The sequence below is a fragment of the Neolamprologus brichardi genome, chromosome 7, assembly GCF_056152115.1.
Source record: "Neolamprologus brichardi isolate AB-2024 chromosome 7, ASM5615211v1, whole genome shotgun sequence".
Classification (NCBI taxonomy): Eukaryota; Metazoa; Chordata; class Actinopteri; order Cichliformes; family Cichlidae; genus Neolamprologus; species Neolamprologus brichardi.
The window spans coordinates 14251605-14271692 of record NC_142110.1 but is presented as its reverse complement, the minus strand read 5'-3'; the positions used below and the strand labels follow the sequence as shown (position 1 = coordinate 14271692).

The 20088-nt window shown below is 38.7% G+C and overlaps 2 protein-coding genes across 2 annotated transcripts; one reads left to right on the top strand and one right to left on the bottom strand.

Moving 5' to 3' along the window:
- Positions 1–267: 267 nt before the first annotated feature.
- On the top strand, positions 268–6802 carry aagab (alpha and gamma adaptin binding protein). The gene is made up of 10 exons (XM_006789261.3): positions 268–458; positions 744–934; positions 1015–1111; positions 1201–1290; positions 1406–1489; positions 1572–1651; positions 1824–1920; positions 2045–2149; positions 3416–3465; positions 3552–6802. The coding sequence occupies exons 1-10, from the start codon at positions 365–367 to the stop codon at positions 3627–3629; spliced, it is 966 nt and encodes a 321-aa protein (XP_006789324.2). The 5' UTR covers positions 268–364; the 3' UTR covers positions 3630–6802.
- Positions 5470–17683, bottom strand: smad3b (SMAD family member 3b). Its single transcript, XM_006789262.3, has 9 exons — positions 17311–17683; positions 10484–10677; positions 10252–10386; positions 9957–10031; positions 9809–9859; positions 7738–7950; positions 7502–7639; positions 7217–7361; positions 5470–6223 (listed from the first exon to the last, which is right to left on the bottom strand). Exons 1-9 carry the CDS (start codon positions 17511–17513, stop codon positions 6100–6102), a joined length of 1278 nt encoding a protein of 425 aa, XP_006789325.2. The 5' UTR covers positions 17514–17683; the 3' UTR covers positions 5470–6099.
- Between the last annotated feature and the right edge of the window lie 2405 nt (positions 17684–20088).

Genomic DNA, 20088 nt, shown 5'->3' with positions numbered 1-20088 from the left:
CCCATTGCCACATAACCATGGCCTTTACTTTAATCACCTTCTAAAACATATCAGCTGATGTTAGATTTGTTCACAGTGTCCCTCCACTTCACATAAACGCAGACTGCATTTTTTTTTATTTTGCTGTTTAAATAATTATCATTATCATCATCCTTATTATTATTATTATTATTATTATTATTATTATTATTATTATTATTACTTAGTTTCGATGATGGATCGAAAAATATTTTTACAATTAAACGTCACCAGACTGTTTAACGTGCACCGGAAGAGGCCGGTCAGAGTTGAAAGGTCTCCCAAGTTTTCCATCGTAACGCTAAGCTAATAGCTGAAGAAGCTTTCTCTCCAATTTATAATTAAAATGTCAGCTTCAGAAGAAAACACAGAAATAGCCACCCCGTGTGTGCTTGTCACTAGCTGTGACAACGAGTTTAAAGAAGAAGAACTAATCAAACGTAAGTTAAGGTGAAAATAACATAATAGTAAGGAAGCTAACGTTAAACAGAGCTAACTAAGCGATAGCATCTGGAAGCCCTTTTATGTCTTTTTCTCGGGTTAATAGCGAATTTCTTCAAGGCGTCTAAGCCATTTTATGTCCTTTACTTTCGCCAGGCTGATATACAAGCGATATGGTAATGCTAATTAAGGTTAATGCTATTCCTGTTGCTTGAGCTTTCACCGTGAGAAGCTTAGCTTGACGTCTTTGTTCGTGTAGATCAACAGATTTGTTTTTGCCTCAGAAATCCTCAGTACGAAGACTTTACCCGAGCCGACAAAGCGAGAAGAAACAGTGTTCTGGTACCCTTGGACCATCAACAACAAGTATTATACGGCAGATGTCAGTCTCTGTGTTGTATCAAGCACTTTTCACATGTCGTCAGAGATTGCCCAGTCCATGCAAGCTTTCATCGCTTATTTTGACAGCAAAGCGGTATGTGACATAAGAAGTTATATTTATAAGTCTAAACAGCACGTTTCTTCATGCCTTTATATCATCCATTATGTTTGCAGAAAGATGGGCTGCAAAAGCTACAACCTTGGATCCCGGTAGTGGAAGATCTTGCGCCAGAGGTGCTCATCCTGGTCTGTGACAGAGTCTGTGAAAATGGTCAGTTTTTTCTGCTCTGCATGTGGCTTGCAGAAAACACTGTCTTACATACAAGTTGTGGGGTATACAACTTCTAATTTATGTTGTAGGAGTCACCAGACATGAAGCGCAGCAGTGGTGTTTGGCTCATGCATTTGAGCTCGTAGAACTCAATCCTCAGGAGCTCCCAGATGAGGATGGTGAGTTTCTCAAATGGGAGAAATGAGCAGTGACATCACCCAGATTTATATCTCAATTCTTTGTGTTTTGATAATATTTTCACCCGCATTCACACTATTCTGTTTTCTCTATCAGACGACTTTCCAGAATCCACAGGTGTAAAGAGAATTGTTCAGGCTCTCAATGCAAATGTGTGGTCCAGCGTGGAAATGAAGGATGGTAAGATGACATAACCTTTTATTTAACTACTACATACTCTGTGTATGCATGTATGGCATGTGACAGTTTACATCTCTAACAGGGCACAATCAGGGCTTTGGTCTGATGAGCAGTTTGGTGGCTTCCAGACATAACAACCCACGCACTTGCCAAGATCCACCAGTCAGTGGAGTTTTCCTTTTTTGATATTGATCGATTTATTTAGGTTTTTAATAGTCTTTTTTTATGCGTTTTCTTGCTTGCTTACTTGAATCAATACAATTTCAATTTATGTTTTTTTTAAGTCGTTTTTGTGGAGGCATGCTGATCCAAGCTGTTTTATTTTTTTTGGTAGTCTTCCAGCTTACCAGTAGAGGGCACCATTAACAATGAGGAGCCTAACCATACAGAAAGTACTACAAATACAGACACACAGGAAGAGGCAGTAGTTGGTAAGCAAATGCCTTGTGATAGAATTTTCTTTACTAAGTTGTGAATCAGTTTTTCTTAGATTCCTCAAAATACTGCTGCTGGCACTGTTAGTTATGTGTATAAACAATTTTTGATCTCCCTCAGATGCAATGACTGATTTGGACATTCAGGAGCTCGCTAACCTCACAACTGGAGATGTAGATGTTGATAACTTTGAACGGCTTTTTACCAAATTAAAGGAGATGAAAGGTAAATGGGGGAATTTTAAAAAAGATATGCAAATCTTGTTTTTTCTTTCTTTTTTTTCCCCTTTTTTAAAATTTTATTTAAAGGTATGTTGTCCCTGTGGAGGTTAAATATTTTCTATAGAGTAGAGACATTTGTCTCACTTTGAATAGCTAAGTGAGCATCTTTAATGTATTTAGCTTTTGTTTTCATTATATTTTCAAAATAGTTTGATGCATTCTTGTTTGTTGGATTTTCACCCTTTCTTTGCAAACATCTTTCAGTTTTGTCAGATCTTTGTTCTGTCCTGCACAGCTTCTTTAAACTCCATCAACTGTTGAAGATGTTTAGCTCAGGAAATTTCAAGAACCACTGACAAATCTTCAGTGTTCGTCACTCAGTAGTTGTTGTTGGATTTTGAGGTGTTTTTCGGATTGTTAAAATGTTGTTAAACAACATCATCTTTTTTTATCTTGAACTTTTTGTTTGCAGATACTGCAGTGCAGAATTTGTGGTGTATAATTGAATCCATCGTTCCTCTATCTTGTGCCAGTGGCTGTAACACAAGCCATCCACCCATATGCTTAACAGTTAAAGAGATCATTAGGTTTATTTAGATGTTCATTTGAAAACTTCTGATGCTTTTAATTATCTCTTCCACGAAGGTCATGGTTGTACAAGTAGATTAAAGCACAGTCTGCTCAATTTTCCTGAAGTTCCTTTGTTTTCATCACAGGGTTTTGATTCTAGCAATCCTACGAGTAGATCTCTTAAAAAGTTTTTTTTGCTTTGTTTTCCAGACATCACTTTGATATCCCTCCTTTCTTTTTAAGTACAGTAAATCATTTCCATTAATTCCAGTTCCAGCTGAATAGAGGCCTTCTTAAAGCCATATCCTGAATTGTGGGCATAAATTTTTTAATCTTCAAAAGACAAGGCGCTCTTACTTAGTAGAGGACCCAATGGCTGATTATTGTAGGAATAATATTTTAGGAGTCAGAATATGTATGAAGTCTTTAAATGTGCATTGCCCAAGTTTCCAGAACAATAACTATGAACAAGCCAAAGCACAGACAAGCTAGTTACCTTCAGGATTTCTGAGATTACTAAGATTTTGGAATGCTTACATTGCACAAAAACTCTAGTCTTGCATTCAAGGTTTCAGAAACAAACAAACAAAAAACAACAAATCAACTTTTCATCAGGAGTGCTCAAATATTTGGATGCCAGTGCACCTGATGTCATTGTGGCTGACTGATGATTTTGGTCTTCTCTATTTTAAACCTACAGACAAAGCGTCTTCATTACCCCACGAGCAGAGAAAAGTTCACGCAGAAAAGGTAAGTTTTTTTTTTCTTTAGAGTGCTTTAATTTAACCCTTAATTAGTTCAATACATGAACTGTTTACCCACAATCTGCTTTCTAGGTGGCAAAAGCATTTTGGATGGCCATCGGTGGTGATGAAGATGAGATAGATGGGTTATCATCGGGAGAAGAAAGCTAAAAGTAGCTGGCTGTAACTTGGACTCCTTTCACCTGATCCTCCTGTTTTTCTTGGGGCTTCCACAAGATTCAGCATCCCGTGACATCCTGCTTGCACTTGGAAAGTGGAGATGCTTACAGATGGCACTGTAGGCATTGGTATATTTAGAAACTGTGGATTCTTAACATGAAATGATGTATTGAAAAAACAGATGGGATTTCCTGATTGCAAGAAAAGCAAATGAGTGGCCCTGATCCTCAATCTACTCCCCTGGGTTCCTCACTATACTTTAGCCCTAAGTGAACCTCAGCACGTGATGGCGTTGAAGGTGGGGAAAGACATGAAATGTATGTGGTTTGTGTATTTGTTATTAGGTACATTGATACATATATTTTAAAGGTAAATGATGTGCCTTATCCTAAAAAGACATATAATGCACACTGGAATAAATTAACACAAAACCTTGTGATTTTAATTTTTAGTTAGTATGGTTTATTTGTTGTGAACACTCACATGGGTTCACAATCTCTATTCAACTTAAATAAAAGGATATGTGTATTGTGCTTTGCGATTAACTCTGCAGTAAATAAGTAATTTAGATGTAGTGCAGTGGGGAGTTTCTAATATTTTATCAAGCCTTAATGAGTAGAGAAGCACATTTAAAAATATATTATACTTTACATACATACCATCACAAACTATGCCGTTTAGCAAAAGAGTGTCGCGTCACCTCTACAGGTTTCCTGATGATATAATTTATTACAGGACACTTATCCACTTTATGTATATCAATTTCAAATTTTTGTCACGGTGTATAATAATGTTTCAACAAGCAACTTTACTCCTTGGTGCAGGGTCACGTATGAGAGGCAGAGTGTACCCCGGACAGGTCGCTACCCCTAACACAGAAAGGGTCAATTTAGTGGTACAATGAATGCCCCAGCTGCTGTGAGGCAACTGTTCTTTTTACATTTATATTTCATACATAATTCCTTTTACAGAGAAGCAGCCCTCTTTTTTACTGTTTTGCAATTTATTAAAATTTCACAGATAATTCTAGACATTTGAGAACAAATATTAGTCTACATTAAAAAACAAAAACATAAGACTTGGATCATAAAACCACTAAAAGAATATCAAGGAACTCAAGTACTGATACAGACCTACTACATACCTAATGTACTGTGTAGTACAGTGTTTCCGTTCAGCACCGTGTAACTCCTTTAAATAGATTACTTGGTGACTCAGTCTTATGTACTGTGAGTGAGTGCAGGATTAACATGGTGACGTCTTAGACAACGACCAAGGACAGTGAGCATATTACACATGCCTTATATTGTAATGTACATGTAATATACAGTGTTTAGTGGACAAGCAAATTACCACAACCATTAAAGTGACACAATAAACTTGAAATGCATCATTTACCCATAAGGAGCATAGTGTACCATTGGTTAACAATTGATAATACATAAGAAGACCTGCATTGTTGTTTTCACTCCACACTGCCAACAACAGATGAACACAACCTTGGTCACTGTACACTTCATACTTCAAGTCACATGGTGTCCAGATTCAGTCAGTCTACTATAATGACTCATCGAGCCTGTTATCAAATAACACTAATGGTTGATACAGTATTCCTGTGCCACACTTCAGAACCAACTCACCTGAAAAGTTCATCTAAGTAGTTTTACTGTGAATCCACCCATGCCAGAGTTCACTTTGATCCACTCTTTCAAGCAATGGATGACTAGCAGATTACGCAAGCTATAAATATTTATGTACAATCATATTTAGGCAATAAGAAAAATATATTCTCATGCAGGACAATATGCAAAAATAACTTAGAAAATGTCTCTTTCATTGAGCAAAATACTTTTAATACAAGGGCTCTATATCAGAAACACTGATACTGTTTTTTTTTTTAAACTAGACAAAATACCAATTCACTGATCAGATAATTGGTTTCTTTATTGATCATAAATCAATAAAGGAAAGTACCTTCTACTTAAAATATTAATGAAATATATTCTGTCACTATAAATAACATTTCTCATGTTAATTTATTGTTTGTTTAATAAATAAGCTTCCCAATTCAGTGATTGCTGGGACACTAAAGGCTTATTCATAATATTGATTAATTCATAGAATCAAAAATGTTTTAAAACATGTCGATGGCCAAGTTGAAACTGCATATCTTCCAACTTGGAAAACAAACATTTCAGTCTCCTTTGTGAAATGTAAAGTTAATTAACAGGAAGGATGGACATAATATGTAAAAGAATAATCATGAAGATGCATTTCTGTCTTCTGAAAATAATAAAACCCATAAAAATGTCCTACAATGACCATGAAATTGAGACACTAAATGACACTAAAGACAGTGCTGTACATGTGATGAGAAATGTCAAACACAGCAGGGGAAATGCTGTTTCTGTGGATTGATTCCTATGGGGGGTTTGAGTGTGGATGGGAAGGAGGGCTGCTCCTAGGACACACTAGAGCAGTGGATGCTGGGGGAGCCCATCTGTGTGAGGACCTTGTCCAACCACTGAAGGGGACCATTAAGATGTAGCTCTATCCAGCAGGGGGTGCTGGTCACTGTCTGACGTCTGCAGAACACAAAGAAGGAAAGCACACATTTCTGTCATTGCTGAACCTTTTCTTCTGTACTATATTATAACAGTCGTTGTCTTATAGCTTATGCAGTCCATATTTTTGGAAGAATTTCCCGAACCGTGATGCCAGCTCTGGGCTATTTCTGAAGCCATTCAAGTATCTCCGAGGATGTTTTTCTCCAAGGTGTTTGGTGCCAGAAATACAACATGCACCATTCATAGTCCAGTGGGAATCCCCCTTCCAGAGGCAGTCAGAAATATGTCCACACCCCACTTCATACCCCCCTCACTACTGCATGCCTGCTGCATTCTTCCTCCTCTCTTACAGAGTCACAGTTACACCATCCCCCATCACCTTCTTTTCCTGTTAAAAGTCGGCTTCAGTCAACAACCCAAAGTCATGTTTTTCTTCTTTTATTCCTCACTTCTCCAATTATGAATGAAGATGTTTAACAACCTCTTTGGAATAATGTGCATTCATTTGTGTAATAAGTTCTACAATGGATTCAATTGTCCGCATGTTTCCCAAACAGAGGGAACATTTTACTGCCTAATAAACAAAATGTTGACTCACTGAACCTCAATTTGATTGTATATGCCGTGTACAATTTAAGTTTCCACATCATGTTTAGGAAAAAAAAAATGCACAGCAGAGACTTGAAAAACATGAGTAATACGAGCTACTCACTAGCTGGGTCAGTTAAATGTTAACTTGTCTTCTGACCTCTAAGCAGGCCATCTACCAGCCAAAATATTTAGTACACTGACATTTATTAACTACCTGTAAATGGCCTAACCAGAAAATGACATTTATTTTAATCACTACACAACCTCTACCATTTCAGAACACCATATTACCACATTTACGCCACTACAACATGACATCGGTCCTTCTCACGTATTACTTTACTGTCAGTCAAATAATAGGCAAATGTAACAATATCTTATACTTTGTAAGTTATATAAGAAAAATAGTAAAATATTTACCTGTACTCAGCTCCCCATCCCTTAACAAAACTCATCCGAATAGTACACATCCTGGTGAGTTGGTAGACTGCCTCAAATCCCTGGTTGACTGACTGAGAGAGCAGCGCAGCAAACTCCTGGTTGTTGAAGATCTTCAGGTTGCAGCCTAGCAACAAAATATTTATTATCAGGTTTACTAGCACAGAGAATAAAATAAATGTCAGGAGCAGAAGAACACAGTTATACAGTCATACTCTGGTTATATTGCCTTTAATGAGTTTGTGTTTGTATGCATGTTGTGCTGACCTGGAGGTATTTTGCACACAGTGGCAGGATGCCACCCATAGCGCTGGTTGCAGTTAGGACTTTGGACAAAGATGGCGCTATCACTGAGACATTCTGCAAACACCTCACCCCCGATGTAGTATAACCTCACACCCCGACCTGGAAAAAGAGGAGAAAAAAAAGCTAGCTCAGCATAAAACAACCTTCACATATAATCAGAACAAATTTATGCCGTCCCTTTGAAATACAGTTAATACCTATGTGTCTGCGTGTGAGTTCTACTCCTGAGTTGCGGTTGACGTTTGACAGCAAGCCCAGACAGAAGCGTTCGGAGTTGGAGGGATCTGTGAATCCATCTACTGTAAGGGAGGGTTGTGAAGCGTGGAAGGTCTCTCCAACACGCTGGTTCAACTCATAATAGGAGATGGAGCACCAGAAGGCAGATTCACAATATGTCACAGGTTGAAAGTCTGGTAAGACAAAGAGACATTTACAGGTTTAATCTATTTCCATGATGAAAAAATTAAATAGTTGAACAGCTTTGTCATCAAATTGATGCTGAAGGTGCAGCATCATGACCAAGTCCTGACAAGGTTTCCTTTGATTCCTCTCCAAAAGCTCTTTCCCATGACCTTCATAACCTCAGCCAGACATGAAATACGTTTCTTAAAAAGCAAAACAAAACAAGGACCTCCTAGTTTGTCTCCACATAGAATAACCCGCCACGCAGACATTTACTGCATTATCTTAAAGCTGCGTGTAGCTGGTTTTTCCACACATAAGAACAGAGCAAACACAAAGACTCCATTCATACCATACTTACTGCCCTGAAGCTAAGCCAGACACGATCCACTCACTCAAGTGTGTGCGTACATTGCTCATCAGTCTCATAAACAGACATTCAAACACACCAACCCCCCCAAAATAAATAAATAAATAACAATGTTATATTTATTTAAATCAAGGATAGTAATGCAAGTGATGCATTGATCCAATGCAGAAGTGTCATAAAATACAGTTGCTTCAATGGCTGCAACAAGAGAGATGGATTCCCATGTGAAAATGTTTCACTTAACAGCTAATTTGCACCTTCTTAACAACTGTACTAATGACGAAATTTTGTACACATGTTTTTTCTTAATATATCTTATATAGTGAATTTTTTTTGAGACTTTAAAATGAGGTGTTTAGCCACTTTGAGTGAGAGCTAGGGCAATAAAAGCAATCACAGCCACTATAGCTGACTGCCTCTTCTAATTTAAGTTACTGAAATGTACCTTTTGACTGTAATTGTAGTGTGTGTAGTTTTTGAAAGATGACAATGGAACTGTCTGACAGATAAAGTGGCCTGCACGGTAGTACAGACTGTCCACGAAGTTTGTGCATCAGTTGTGGTGACTGGAATTGTCAATTACACTAACCAAATAAAGAAAATCAGAAAAGGGTAGTTACCTTGTAGAAATAAATAAAGACCACTTAGTGTTTGAAAAAATTCAGTTTTCATGTGAATTCAAGAGAAAAAAGCAAGACTAATTAAATTATTGTCATCCATGCTAGTTAAGGAACTTTGACCATTTTAACGGTTTGAAAACTAAATAGCTCTTTTGCCAACTTCTCATCTCTACTATTCCAAATACGGACAAACATATGGAGGAAAAAAAACAGTTAAATCCCTTGTGCTACTCAAATTTGACCATTCAATGTGTTTTATAGGCTCTGTTGCATGACACACACTTTAGGGATGACAGGCTCTAACACATGAATAAGTGCAAATATTCTATTACAGCACTTGTACTTTTAATGATATCATTACTACAGGTTTGACTTTGGTAATAATATTTATAAAGTTTCTTTATAAATATCTTACACGTCTTATCTTACAAGTCTTAATTCTATGGCTTTTAGTTTTTAAATTTTTACTGTTTTTAACTTGTATTGTGTCTTTTACCTGTATTGCTATGTATCGCTTTTATTTTTATTTTATTTATTTATTTTTTTTATCTTTTTAGTTTCAAATAGTTGTACAGCACTTTGTTTGAAAGCGCTTTATAAATAAAGTTATTATTATTAGTATTATTATTATTATTATTATTATTATCATCAATTTTTTCCCCATTCACTATTGGGCAGTTCTGTTACTGCTCAGTTTTGTTATATATACATATATCTTGGAGGGTGTAATAAGCTTTTTCCTAACAAGCAAAAAACTTCAAATCCAGATTAAACACTGGATTTTAAACGAATGGCTGATATTTCTATTGGCGCACATAACTTAAAATATGTCCAGGAGCTAAAGCTGAGTAAACTTGACTGACTGATGTCACTTACCAGGATTATTGTTTGCAGGGGATACAGGATTGGGTGACAGGCTGGGTGAACCTGAAACAGAGTGGTAATAGAAGGTGGGTTCATGACCATTATAAGCTGTAATCAGAGTAGTATAAGCTTCAGGTGTGTGTACAGTCAGGTGACTCACTTGTGTCCATGCTGTGGTTAAGCTGGTGATCATTTGTCTCACCATCCTCACTCAGGTACCCTGGTGGGGGAGTTTCTGTAACATATGGGTTAAGCACACACCGTTGTTCTTTTGCGTGTTTAAACTGCTTCTATGATACAACTACACAAATACAATATTTTAATATAATATAAAAACCGCACTCAGGAACAACATTTTTGGGGCATGAGCCACAAACTAAATCATCCCTGAGAAAAATAATTTAGAGACCGAGTCAAGAATGAGTGGGATGTGTTTTTTGCTTTTTTTCCCTCACCAGGAATATAGTTGTTCTGGGGCTCAATGCCAGCGGGAAAATTGGTGTTTTCAGGGATGGATGGGCTGTAGTCATCCAGTGGTGGGAACTCGGCAGGGATGTCTGTATGTCGTGGCACTAGAACGGGAGGCAAAACTGGAGACAGTGGATCAGATCAGTTCTGTACCCAGTTTGGAGAAAGCTTTAATTTAACTACAATCATGTGGAACACGCAGCAATTAAGAACACTCACTTGGTGTCTCCACCCTCTGGTAGTGATAGGGGTTGACACATACTTCATCCTTCTTGGTGTGAAAGGCAAATTCACAGTGGTCAGCAGCTCTGAGTTCATGGTGGGACTGCAGATCCGGCCAGCGCCACAAGCGGCAGTAGATCACATGAGGAAGACCTTTTCTGTGGGAAACCTGCAGACGTCCATCCAAAGACCTGAAAGACATCACGGTCGAAATATAAAACATGCAGATTAAATTTAGTCACTCTGTGCTGCTTTACCCTCAATTGTTACTCGAAAATATTTTTCATCTTCAATACAGCTCACAAAATATGTCCAAACACAAAACAGGGCCCCAATTCTACTGACACCTGGGCTAATAATAACAGAATGTAAATGTCTATTTTTACATTTGAAGTGGAAAAGGCCAACCATGAAGCAGTTTTCATTAAAACTAATAATAATATTCAAGTACTTAACCTCCTAAGACCCGAGCTCTTCCACAGCATGCATTTTTAATTTATCTTTGATATTTGGGCATATTGGGGCCCGATGAATGTAAAAATAAAGAATTACCAGATTTTTTTTTTACCAAATTTTCGTTTCTAAGAAAAATGAGAGCCACAAATTAGGATATTTGTTTAAAATTTCAATAGAACAGTAGCAGTATAATGTCCTCGTAAGTGGATATCAGGCCCTTGTAGAGCAAAATTGAGTATTTGGGTCTAAATAACCAAAAATGTGATGTACACATATGTGGACGCTAGGTCCTAGGATGTTAAGGTACCTTTGTAGTGTAAACCTATGTATACCCTCATGTAACTGAAATTTTAAAAAAATGCAAAGGAAGGATTGTCTTGGAATCTCAGTGTGGGGTAACTTTTTGATGACTTAACAACATTTCAGTTTATTGTGGAGCTGTGCAACATGAAAAGTGGTTTTCATTCTTTGGCCAAATTTTAGGTGCACAAATAATTTTTTTATGTATTAACTTCTTAAATGAACAGGAAAACCTTTTTTTTCTTCAATGATGAGTTTTTTGACCCAATGTAGATTCTGCTGTGCTGTCCCTCCCTCAACTGTGAATGGCCTAACGACCTACTCTGCTTCCTGTCTACACTCACTGCTGATTGGAGTGATCCAGCACACAAAGTTAATCAGTGAATCTACTTGGGCGTTGCCCTTTTTAAGTCCAGCATGTATGTTCCTTTGCACTGTGATTTAATGTAACCCACCAACCTTCTGGGTCTCTTGAACATTGATTTAGTTGTTGATGTTGCAAGACACTAAGAAGATGTATGTGTCTTTAAGGTACTCTTTACTACCTGGGATAACAGGCACTACTAACACTGTTTTAGAGACGTAATAACAGACACTCTGCTCACATTGTGCACACATTACTTGTTCTTTTGTTATTCACATTATGGAAAAATGTGGTATTTTCTTTTTCATTTTCAACACTCACATGACCTACTGTCCCTCCAGCTCGTCCCTCTTGAATCACAACACAATGTGGCTCATACATCTTATTTTGAACCAAAACCAGGATAGAACCAAAATCAGGTTCTATCCTGATTCTCTCCACCCAAGCTGAACTAAGACATAACACTAATAAATAACAGCTCCAATTCTGACAAGGTTTTTTTTTTTTTTTAAAGCCACCTGGTGAGAGACAGGCATCTTCGAGAAACTGCCACAATGTCTTCAGTCTGTTCATGTAATTCCAGACCTCCTCCATGTTAAAACCAGAGCTCCTTGAAAGCAATACCATCTGCAGGACACATTCTGCAAGACTGTTTTTGTAACAGCTATACAAGAGTCTCAAAAATGTCCTCTATTTTAATGAGGACTGTAGATTCTTGTCATTTTTGTAGCTTCATGTAGAGATGCTCAGTGAGACTGACACACAAGGACCCAGTGAGGCCCAGTTAGCAATGCAATACCTAAAAAGGTGGTTTTATCTTTCAGTCAAACAAAACAGACCACAGAATTTTAATGGTTTAGTATAATGACAATATCCACAATTTTGTTCTCTATAAGCCTTGTGTTCACTATGCAATTTTGCCTCACAATGGGGGCAAAATCTTCAAGGAAAATGTGCAACCAGAACAGAGGATGGCACTTCTGTTTTTTCCAGTAGCTAAAATGACAAATAGTGGAACGACTGGAAGCTAAAATGAAAAAACAAGAGCCCCGTTGTTAAAGATTTCAAATAAAGCAATGAGTGACAAAATCTCATTTTAAGACGAGTGAAAACAAGGTCCAGTTGCCAATATTGTTACTATAATCAGTAAGTAACAGAGCTTACTTTTCATTAGCCTGATACAATCAGGTATTTAAAAAATAGGAAGAACTCCAGTCCTCCTTATGATGACCTCCAGCATTATTTCCTGGGTCAGCTTAGGTCAGCATTTGCAAGCCTCAGCTGAGAGGCTGGCCTGGGCTAGTTTCTGTCTCCCTGGTTTGCCACTCTGACATGATGACCACTGTCACACAGCCAGTTCAGGCAACCTTCCTGTTCAGCTGAATATACAACAACAGTACATCCACCAGCCAGGAAGATAGAGCATCACACTACCAACCAAATCACCCCCCCCCCCCCCCCCCCCGCACCCCCCCGGGTAGAAGACAAACCAATTTCTGTCAAAGACTCCAACTCCAGAAGCAACCACAACCAGCTGATTATACTACATAAATAAATGCAAGTGCAGCGCAAAGTGCCTGCATCTGCAGAAGCGCATTAAAAAAATGTTAACAACGTTTGTCTTTGTTAAGGGACATCTGGTGGCCTACTAGTTAAGACACACACTATATGGACCTAGGATTTCAGTATCACCAGCTGCTCAGTTTTTATTTACATCTGTTCATTTTAACCAAAACACAAGTCCCTTCATTGCATTTATGCAGTTTTATACAACGATGCACCAGTATGGAACTTGAGGGTCAATAATTCAAAATGATCCTATAGCCAATATAGTGTAATAAACAATAATATTAATCTAACAAATGCAAGAATATGAACAGACATACTGTCTATGTCCGGTTTTATAAGATATCTTTTATCAATGTCGGGTTTCACACCATCTTAAATAATCAGGGTTGTTTCTGGCTTCCCATTATGCTCGCAAGCATGGCTTTGCCACATGTTAAGCTAAGCTAAGTTAAGCTAACCCAGATGTTTTGCCTTATTTAAACTAAGTTTTTGCAATTTCCTCTTATTTGTGGTCATTTGATAAAGAGAAATGTATTTTCTGCTTGAGTGAATGCTATCTAGGTTAAAAGTAAGTATTAGTATAATTTCATAATAGGCAAAAATGTTTTTGGATGATGCCAAAAACATTTTTTTATACATTAACAAAACTCCATCAACTGTAACTGAATTATTTTAACAGTGGCATTAATTAAATGCTTACCTAAGGGCAAGAAACACAACCCATTACCAATATATTTGAAATCCACAGTAAACAAGAGGGGTTTACATTATAATACCAATGAAGATAACTTTTTTAACATGACCAGTTAAAAGGCAAACCTTTGCAGTAAGCTCATACTTTTTACTCTACTTACTGTGGGTGTTGTAAAATCAGTCATGGATGCCAGAAAATTGTGGTGCCCTTAGTTTCACAGTTTTGACATTTCGGTACATAATAATTTCCTGCTGGTTAAGTTCATTCTAGGTGCAAGCACCTCAGGCAAGCACTTGACCACTCTAAATGCTCACAACCCCTTTCTCTCCACGCCACATTAGAGGAGGTGATGAAAGTACAGCACAATGCAGGCTGGCTGCAATACAGAATCACTGAGTCACTCTATCCCCAACAGATAGCAACACAGCTGTTATTCTGTAAAGTCTACTGTCTATGAACCCACTGACAACTTGAACCACAATCCAAACAGTGGCCCACGCCCTCCCTAGAGCCCAGAGCACATTCCCAACAACTGAGAAAAAGGTTTTAATGTAGGTTACCACCCATGCTTTGACATCCACACTTACTGTGATGGGAGACTCCCAGTTTTGTTAGCAATCAGGCCTACAAGCTGCCTTTTAGGGCTTGGAAAAAATTTCTGGAGGCTTGTTAAGGTCACTGAAGCTCCTTTTGTACTAATTATTAAGAGGAAAAAAAGGTGTGGAACAGCCCCATTTGTTTTATGTGGGAACAAAAGCTAAAGAAACAAAGAATCTTTTTAAATAGCAGGCTTTGTGTTATACCAATGTCTTTACTGTCATTGCTATACCTGTAGCAACAACCTGGCATAATATAGCAGTTTTTCACTCAGTGTTCATCACTCCATAGCTTATGGTTGGTCGACAGAGACATTCCATGTTCCAGTTAGACAACACGCTTATGTATTTACCAACTCCCCAATTTGTCAATCAGCAGCTGCTTCAATGGGCTCGCCTCTAACTTGAAAAAGGTTAAACTCTGACCAACCACTTTGTACTGCTAACCTTTAGATCAGGGGTCTCGAACTCCAGTCCTCGAGGGCCGCTGTCCTGAAGGTTTTAGATGTGTCCTTGATCCAACACAGCAGATTTAAATGGCTAAGTTACCTCCTCAACATGTCTTGAAGTTCTCCAGAGGCCTGGTAATGAACTAATCATTTGATTCAGGTGTGTTGACCCAGGGTGAGATCTAAAACCTGCAGGACACCGGCCCTCGAGGCCTGGAGTTCAAGACCCCTGCTTTAGATCAACTTTCACTCCTACATTTGTCTAAATTTTACTGACATTCCACAGAGACCCCCACTAAATTTATGCCAGTCTCTTCCTGTCAGGACACCCCTTAAGTCCCTGGGCCTCTACTGGACGGACGGGACACCATTCTTAAAATGCTACATCTTGTTTTGGTGTTTTGATTGTGGCACTGGAGACCTGAATTGATTTTAAAGACATAGCTTATGAGTTACACCATTTTGACACTCATTAAACCGTTTACTGATCACTCATGCCAACAGGGAAACACTCATTCTGGAATTGAATACTGCCATTTTGAAATGTTTTATCATAAGATAAAGTGATCATTAAAACCAACTTTGTATTGAGTTGTATAACATTTCACTTTAAAGGGATAAGGTGACCCAAAGCATGCCAGCAAAATGCCACCATAAAATAAGTAGGGGCTTAAGGTCCAAATTTTTTCTGTGACTGTCACAGGTCTTAAGGTCATGGTAACAACATTCATTATGTTAACTCCTTACCCACAGAAAGCTGACAAGGAGTAACCCTTTAATCTCTTTTATGAACTGAGTGGTTCTTTCATATTTCAGGCCTGCTTATAGAACAAAATGATTGGGCGTGCATCAGAGGTTAATGGGGATGGTCTCTGCCTATGCAGCTACACTTGGAACCCAATAGTCACAAAACCAGGTCTGTTTCGATATACTGAGGTGTCAAACCTAGTCATTAAGGGGAAATCTTTATAAGGGAAAGGGGCTACTTGTGTCCTTTGATTGAAGACTGTATACAATAAGTAAACACATTTACTTATGAGTAAACATATTTAACTGCACACATGCACTGAGTTGTCTTAACGCTTAAAAACACCTTCCTAATATTGGGTAGGACCCAGCATACAGACAAAACAGCTTTGGGAAACCTCTGGGGATGTCCAGGACTGTCTGGCACCAGGACACTGACAGGAGACCCTTTAGGCTGGAATAAAGTCTTCCTTCATCAGGCCTGTTCTTGCCCACTGATGCTTGATTAGATTGGAAAGAATCCAGGGAGTGTGATGCCAGGTTGAGACATTTGTGAACTGCTTTTTTATGTTGTGGAGTGTGTCCCTGCTTAGGGATTCCACTGCCACCAGATGAGTGAGGTAAGTAATCATGTTTAAGATGGTGTTACATGTCAAAGTGCTGTCCGCATGAATCCCAGCAACCACCAAAACACTGCAGTCTGACAAAATGATCAGAGTTAAGTATTTCACTAAGGATTTTTATGTTGTGCCTAATCAGTCTACTTCTGTGCACTCATTCAAAGCACCGGTAATACAACTATGTGGCTCCAATGTGATGTGTCACACCCAGTGAGTCCACCTCATATGTCTGACAAATTGTGCAGGTCTAATACAGATGGGTATCCCATATGGGGAATCCCAAACTGGACTCTTATTATAACTTTCCCAGAGCACAGACACACACAGTCTAAACATCCTCTATGAGTCAAGCTCCAGCTTAGCCAAACCACTCCCTCTCCGTTTATCACATGTGTGAACTGTGGACATATTTATGCAGCACTAGTTACCATGTCAGCAGGTGAAGCTAGCTCGGAGATGTGACAAACACTCACTACTACAGCATTGCCTCACAATTACATGCTGCACAGCTGGTCTTACTACAGATCATATCGTTGCGCAAACTAATGCTGGAAAATAACATAACAGACTCTAATATATGGGTTGAAACACACCATCTTATTCCTTTAACGCTACCAGGCAATTATACATATTTATATATATATTTATATATATATATATATATTTAAGACCGATGAGTACCAATTGTGTCCTCCCTATCTGCAGAACAAAATTGTATCTATTTAAAACGGGTTAATATGATAGAGCTAATGTTAGCTCTAAATACAATGCACGATTGGTTTTATTCTGGCGGCGGGTCCAATCAAAATCCATGTCATAACATCAAACGCTTTATGTTGTCTTTGATGTGGCAATTAGCCAGTTTGACTTTGCTCTCTATAAAATAGAGTTGCTTTAAATACAAACATCTGCTAATATCAACTCAAGCTAACTACCTAGCTGCTTGGGCTAACGCTAGCTGTCACCAGCATTAGCTTGCTAGCTCACTTATTCAGAGGCAGTCAGTCAGCGCTCTGTGTTTGTCTTTACCTGGGTATAGTTAGGCATTTTGTGTTGACATTCTGTGTTGTGATGGCCTTCTCCAGCTCGTCCAGCTGTCCCGTCCGTTTTAACTTCTTCACCAGACTTTTGACAGCTTTTTCACACCATTTTTCCTCCTGTCCGTTCTGCTCTCCTTTCTTCCAGCCAAGAAGCCTCTTCACAACTGGAGGGGTGAACGGTAAGATAGACATTTTTAACCTGCAACTGCAACAACTAGTTACAGCTCCTATCTTTAATTTATTACTGTAGACACTTTGTTTTTGCTTGCTAGCTAAACTCCTAGACAGGTGAATGTCTGATGGCTGCCGGGGGCTCAGAACCAGCAGCAGCGGTGCGCGTCGCAGCTTCCCTCCGTTCAAGTGTGCTCAGTGTCGGCGCGCAGCAGGACCTCGGCCAGCCTGCCTGCCCCTCCTCCTGCTCCTCAGTCAGCTGGTCTGCTCTCCTGCACCTGTATCACACAACTTTCTTACACATTAAACGGCCACTAAATGCTACTTAGTAATATAGTGACATAAAATGACATAAAATACACGCTTCTTTCTTAGACGATTAAAAATATAAAGCTAAACAAATTAATTAAAATACAAATTTTCTCTTAAATGTATGTGATGTTCAATCTTAAACGTATGAATCTTTAATATATAATTTCTCAGTGTTTATTTAGGCTGGCGAATCAGTAAAGGAGGAGTATTGGCGACTAAAAACCTGCACGAGAAACGGGGGAGGGGGAGGAGGACAAAAAAGTATATGAGCACTGAAAAGTGATCCAACTTTTGCATTTACTGTGTCCGAGAATAGAAGACCCTTGGGAGTAATCCCTTTCATCCCCTCATAAAAGTGATTTAATTTCACTTCAGATGCATCTTTCCAGAAATGTATGAGGGAGGTCACTGTGCATTCAGTGGTATTTCAGGTTTTATGGTGTTATTGATAAGTGCACTGCCTCCCGTAAACAGCTGTGTGCCTGTGCTATAAATACCCCCATCCAGGACAAGCCCCTCTTCCCTCTCTTTATTTATAGCTTCTATCAATGACTCCTGTCTATTTTTAAGTAAGTATTTGGCATAGCTCCTTACTTCCTTCATCCTAAATAAATATTATAGCTGTCTTGGCAATGTCACAAGGACACCTTCATGACTCTCTGTTCACCAGCCAGCTGAGTGCTGCATGTATCTGAAAGTATTCCAGTGTTCAGTGCATTTATCTCAAAAACACCCAAGGGCTTATAATGGAAGTATGATTACAATTATATATTATTACAGATTTTCTTCAGATGTCACTCATTAAAGGGGGACCTATTGCGTGCTTCCTCATTATTTTATCTTATATATTGTTCCAATACTGGGTTGAAATAATGGTTACACTCGTTTTAGAGCAATGCATACATGCCCATCTCAGGCACACAGCTCTGGCCCTGAGCAGACACTGCCCATCCAGTTGCAATTCAAACCTTCTACTTGCAGGGGTGAGCCAATCAGAAGAAAGATGCCATAAAAGGAGGGGGAATGGAGCTAAAAGGGCTTGTTTCAGACAAAAGATGAACTAGAGTGCTGCATCAAGGTGCATTATAAGATAACTGAGGAATTGGTTTTAACATTTAAGTAGTAGAGTCTATAGGGGAAAAAAGCTGCAAATCATGTTGTCTATAAACAATGACATCATTTATAGAATGACAGAAAATAATTTAATAATAATAATTTATTCATAATAACAATTTGATCTTAGTTTGGTGATCCCTTGGTGAATTAAGAAGCAGCTGAAGTGGCTTAACAATGTTTATAAGAGTGTCTACAGTGTAGCATCCCGGCTGTTCCATACAGATATCTAGGTTCAGACAGATCTGACTTTAAAAGACTCAATTTAAGTAAAATGACATTTGTAAAAGTCTTACTCTGTGTTTTAAAATATTTCTGCCACTGATAAGCACAACAGGAGAGTGATGAGCGCTGCTTTTTTGTCTACTTGGATTGTTGCAGGGCCAGCTCCCTTTACTGCCACAGGAGCATAAGCTGGACAGCCAGCGTGGAGAGCTTTTGTCAGTGTGTGTGTGTGTGTGTGTGTGTGTGTGTGTGTGTGGGAGAGAGAGAGAGAGAGAGAGAGAGAGAGAGAGAACTAGAGCATTTGGGCAAAATGTGTCAGATGGGGGGTCAATGGGCCACAGCTGGCATTAGAAGGTCTTCTGGACAAAGTAAAGAATGATTTTGGACAAAAGACACGACAGCTGGTTGAATAAGTAATGACTGCTGACAATCTGGTAGATAACAATGGCACTCTGATGGGCCACTCATGGCTATGTGGGAAATAAGCAGCGTGTGTTGGAGGGGCCCAATCAGCTGGGCTGCTGGCATAACATTACTTATACAGAAGGAAAGCAATTAGAGTAATGTCCGTGTGTGTGTGCATCTGTGTGGAGGGGCAACTGTAGAGACATTTAAAGTTTTAAAAATACCACTAAGACTTTAAAATGACTAACATTTTTCTTGTGATCGCAGTTCTGCTGTAAACACAAATTCTGTGGCTCGAGCGATGAACATCATGCTTATTGTATGATTAAAAAAATAAGAGCATGTCACATTTACCCTCCACAAACCTGTAATTGCCTCGGCAGCTAATTGCAGTGTGTTAGAGCTGGATGTGGCTGTTCAGCGCAGTCCCATATGGGTGGGGTTCAGTTCCCCCTACAATTTCTGCCTCCTTTTATAATCTCTCTTCACACTGTAAGCTGTTATCTGTTGCTCGCAGCCATCATTCTCTCCCCAGTGACAA

What these genes read in the sequence shown, in the direction of transcription:
- aagab (XM_006789261.3), top strand. Translation starts at nt 365, where the DNA reads ATGTCAGCTTCAGAAGAAAACACAGAAATAGCCACCCCGTGTGTGCTT. An exon ending in GGAGCTCCCAGATGAGGATG is followed by an intron (nt 1,291 to 1,405) that starts GTGAGTTTCTCA and finishes TTTCTCTATCAG; the next exon opens with ACGACTTTCCAGAATCCACA. An exon ending in GAAAAGTTCACGCAGAAAAG is followed by an intron (nt 3,466 to 3,551) that starts GTAAGTTTTTTT and finishes TCTGCTTTCTAG; the next exon opens with GTGGCAAAAGCATTTTGGAT.
- smad3b (XM_006789262.3), bottom strand. Translation starts at nt 17,513, where the DNA reads ATGTCTATCTTACCGTTCACCCCTCCAGTTGTGAAGAGGCTTCTTGGC. An exon ending in CCAGAACAACTATATTCCTG is followed by an intron (nt 10,032 to 10,251) that starts GTGAGGGAAAAA and finishes CATATGTTACAG; the next exon opens with AAACTCCCCCACCAGGGTAC. An exon ending in ACTCACACGCAGACACATAG is followed by an intron (nt 7,640 to 7,737) that starts GTATTAACTGTA and finishes CTCTTTTTCCAG; the next exon opens with GTCGGGGTGTGAGGTTATAC.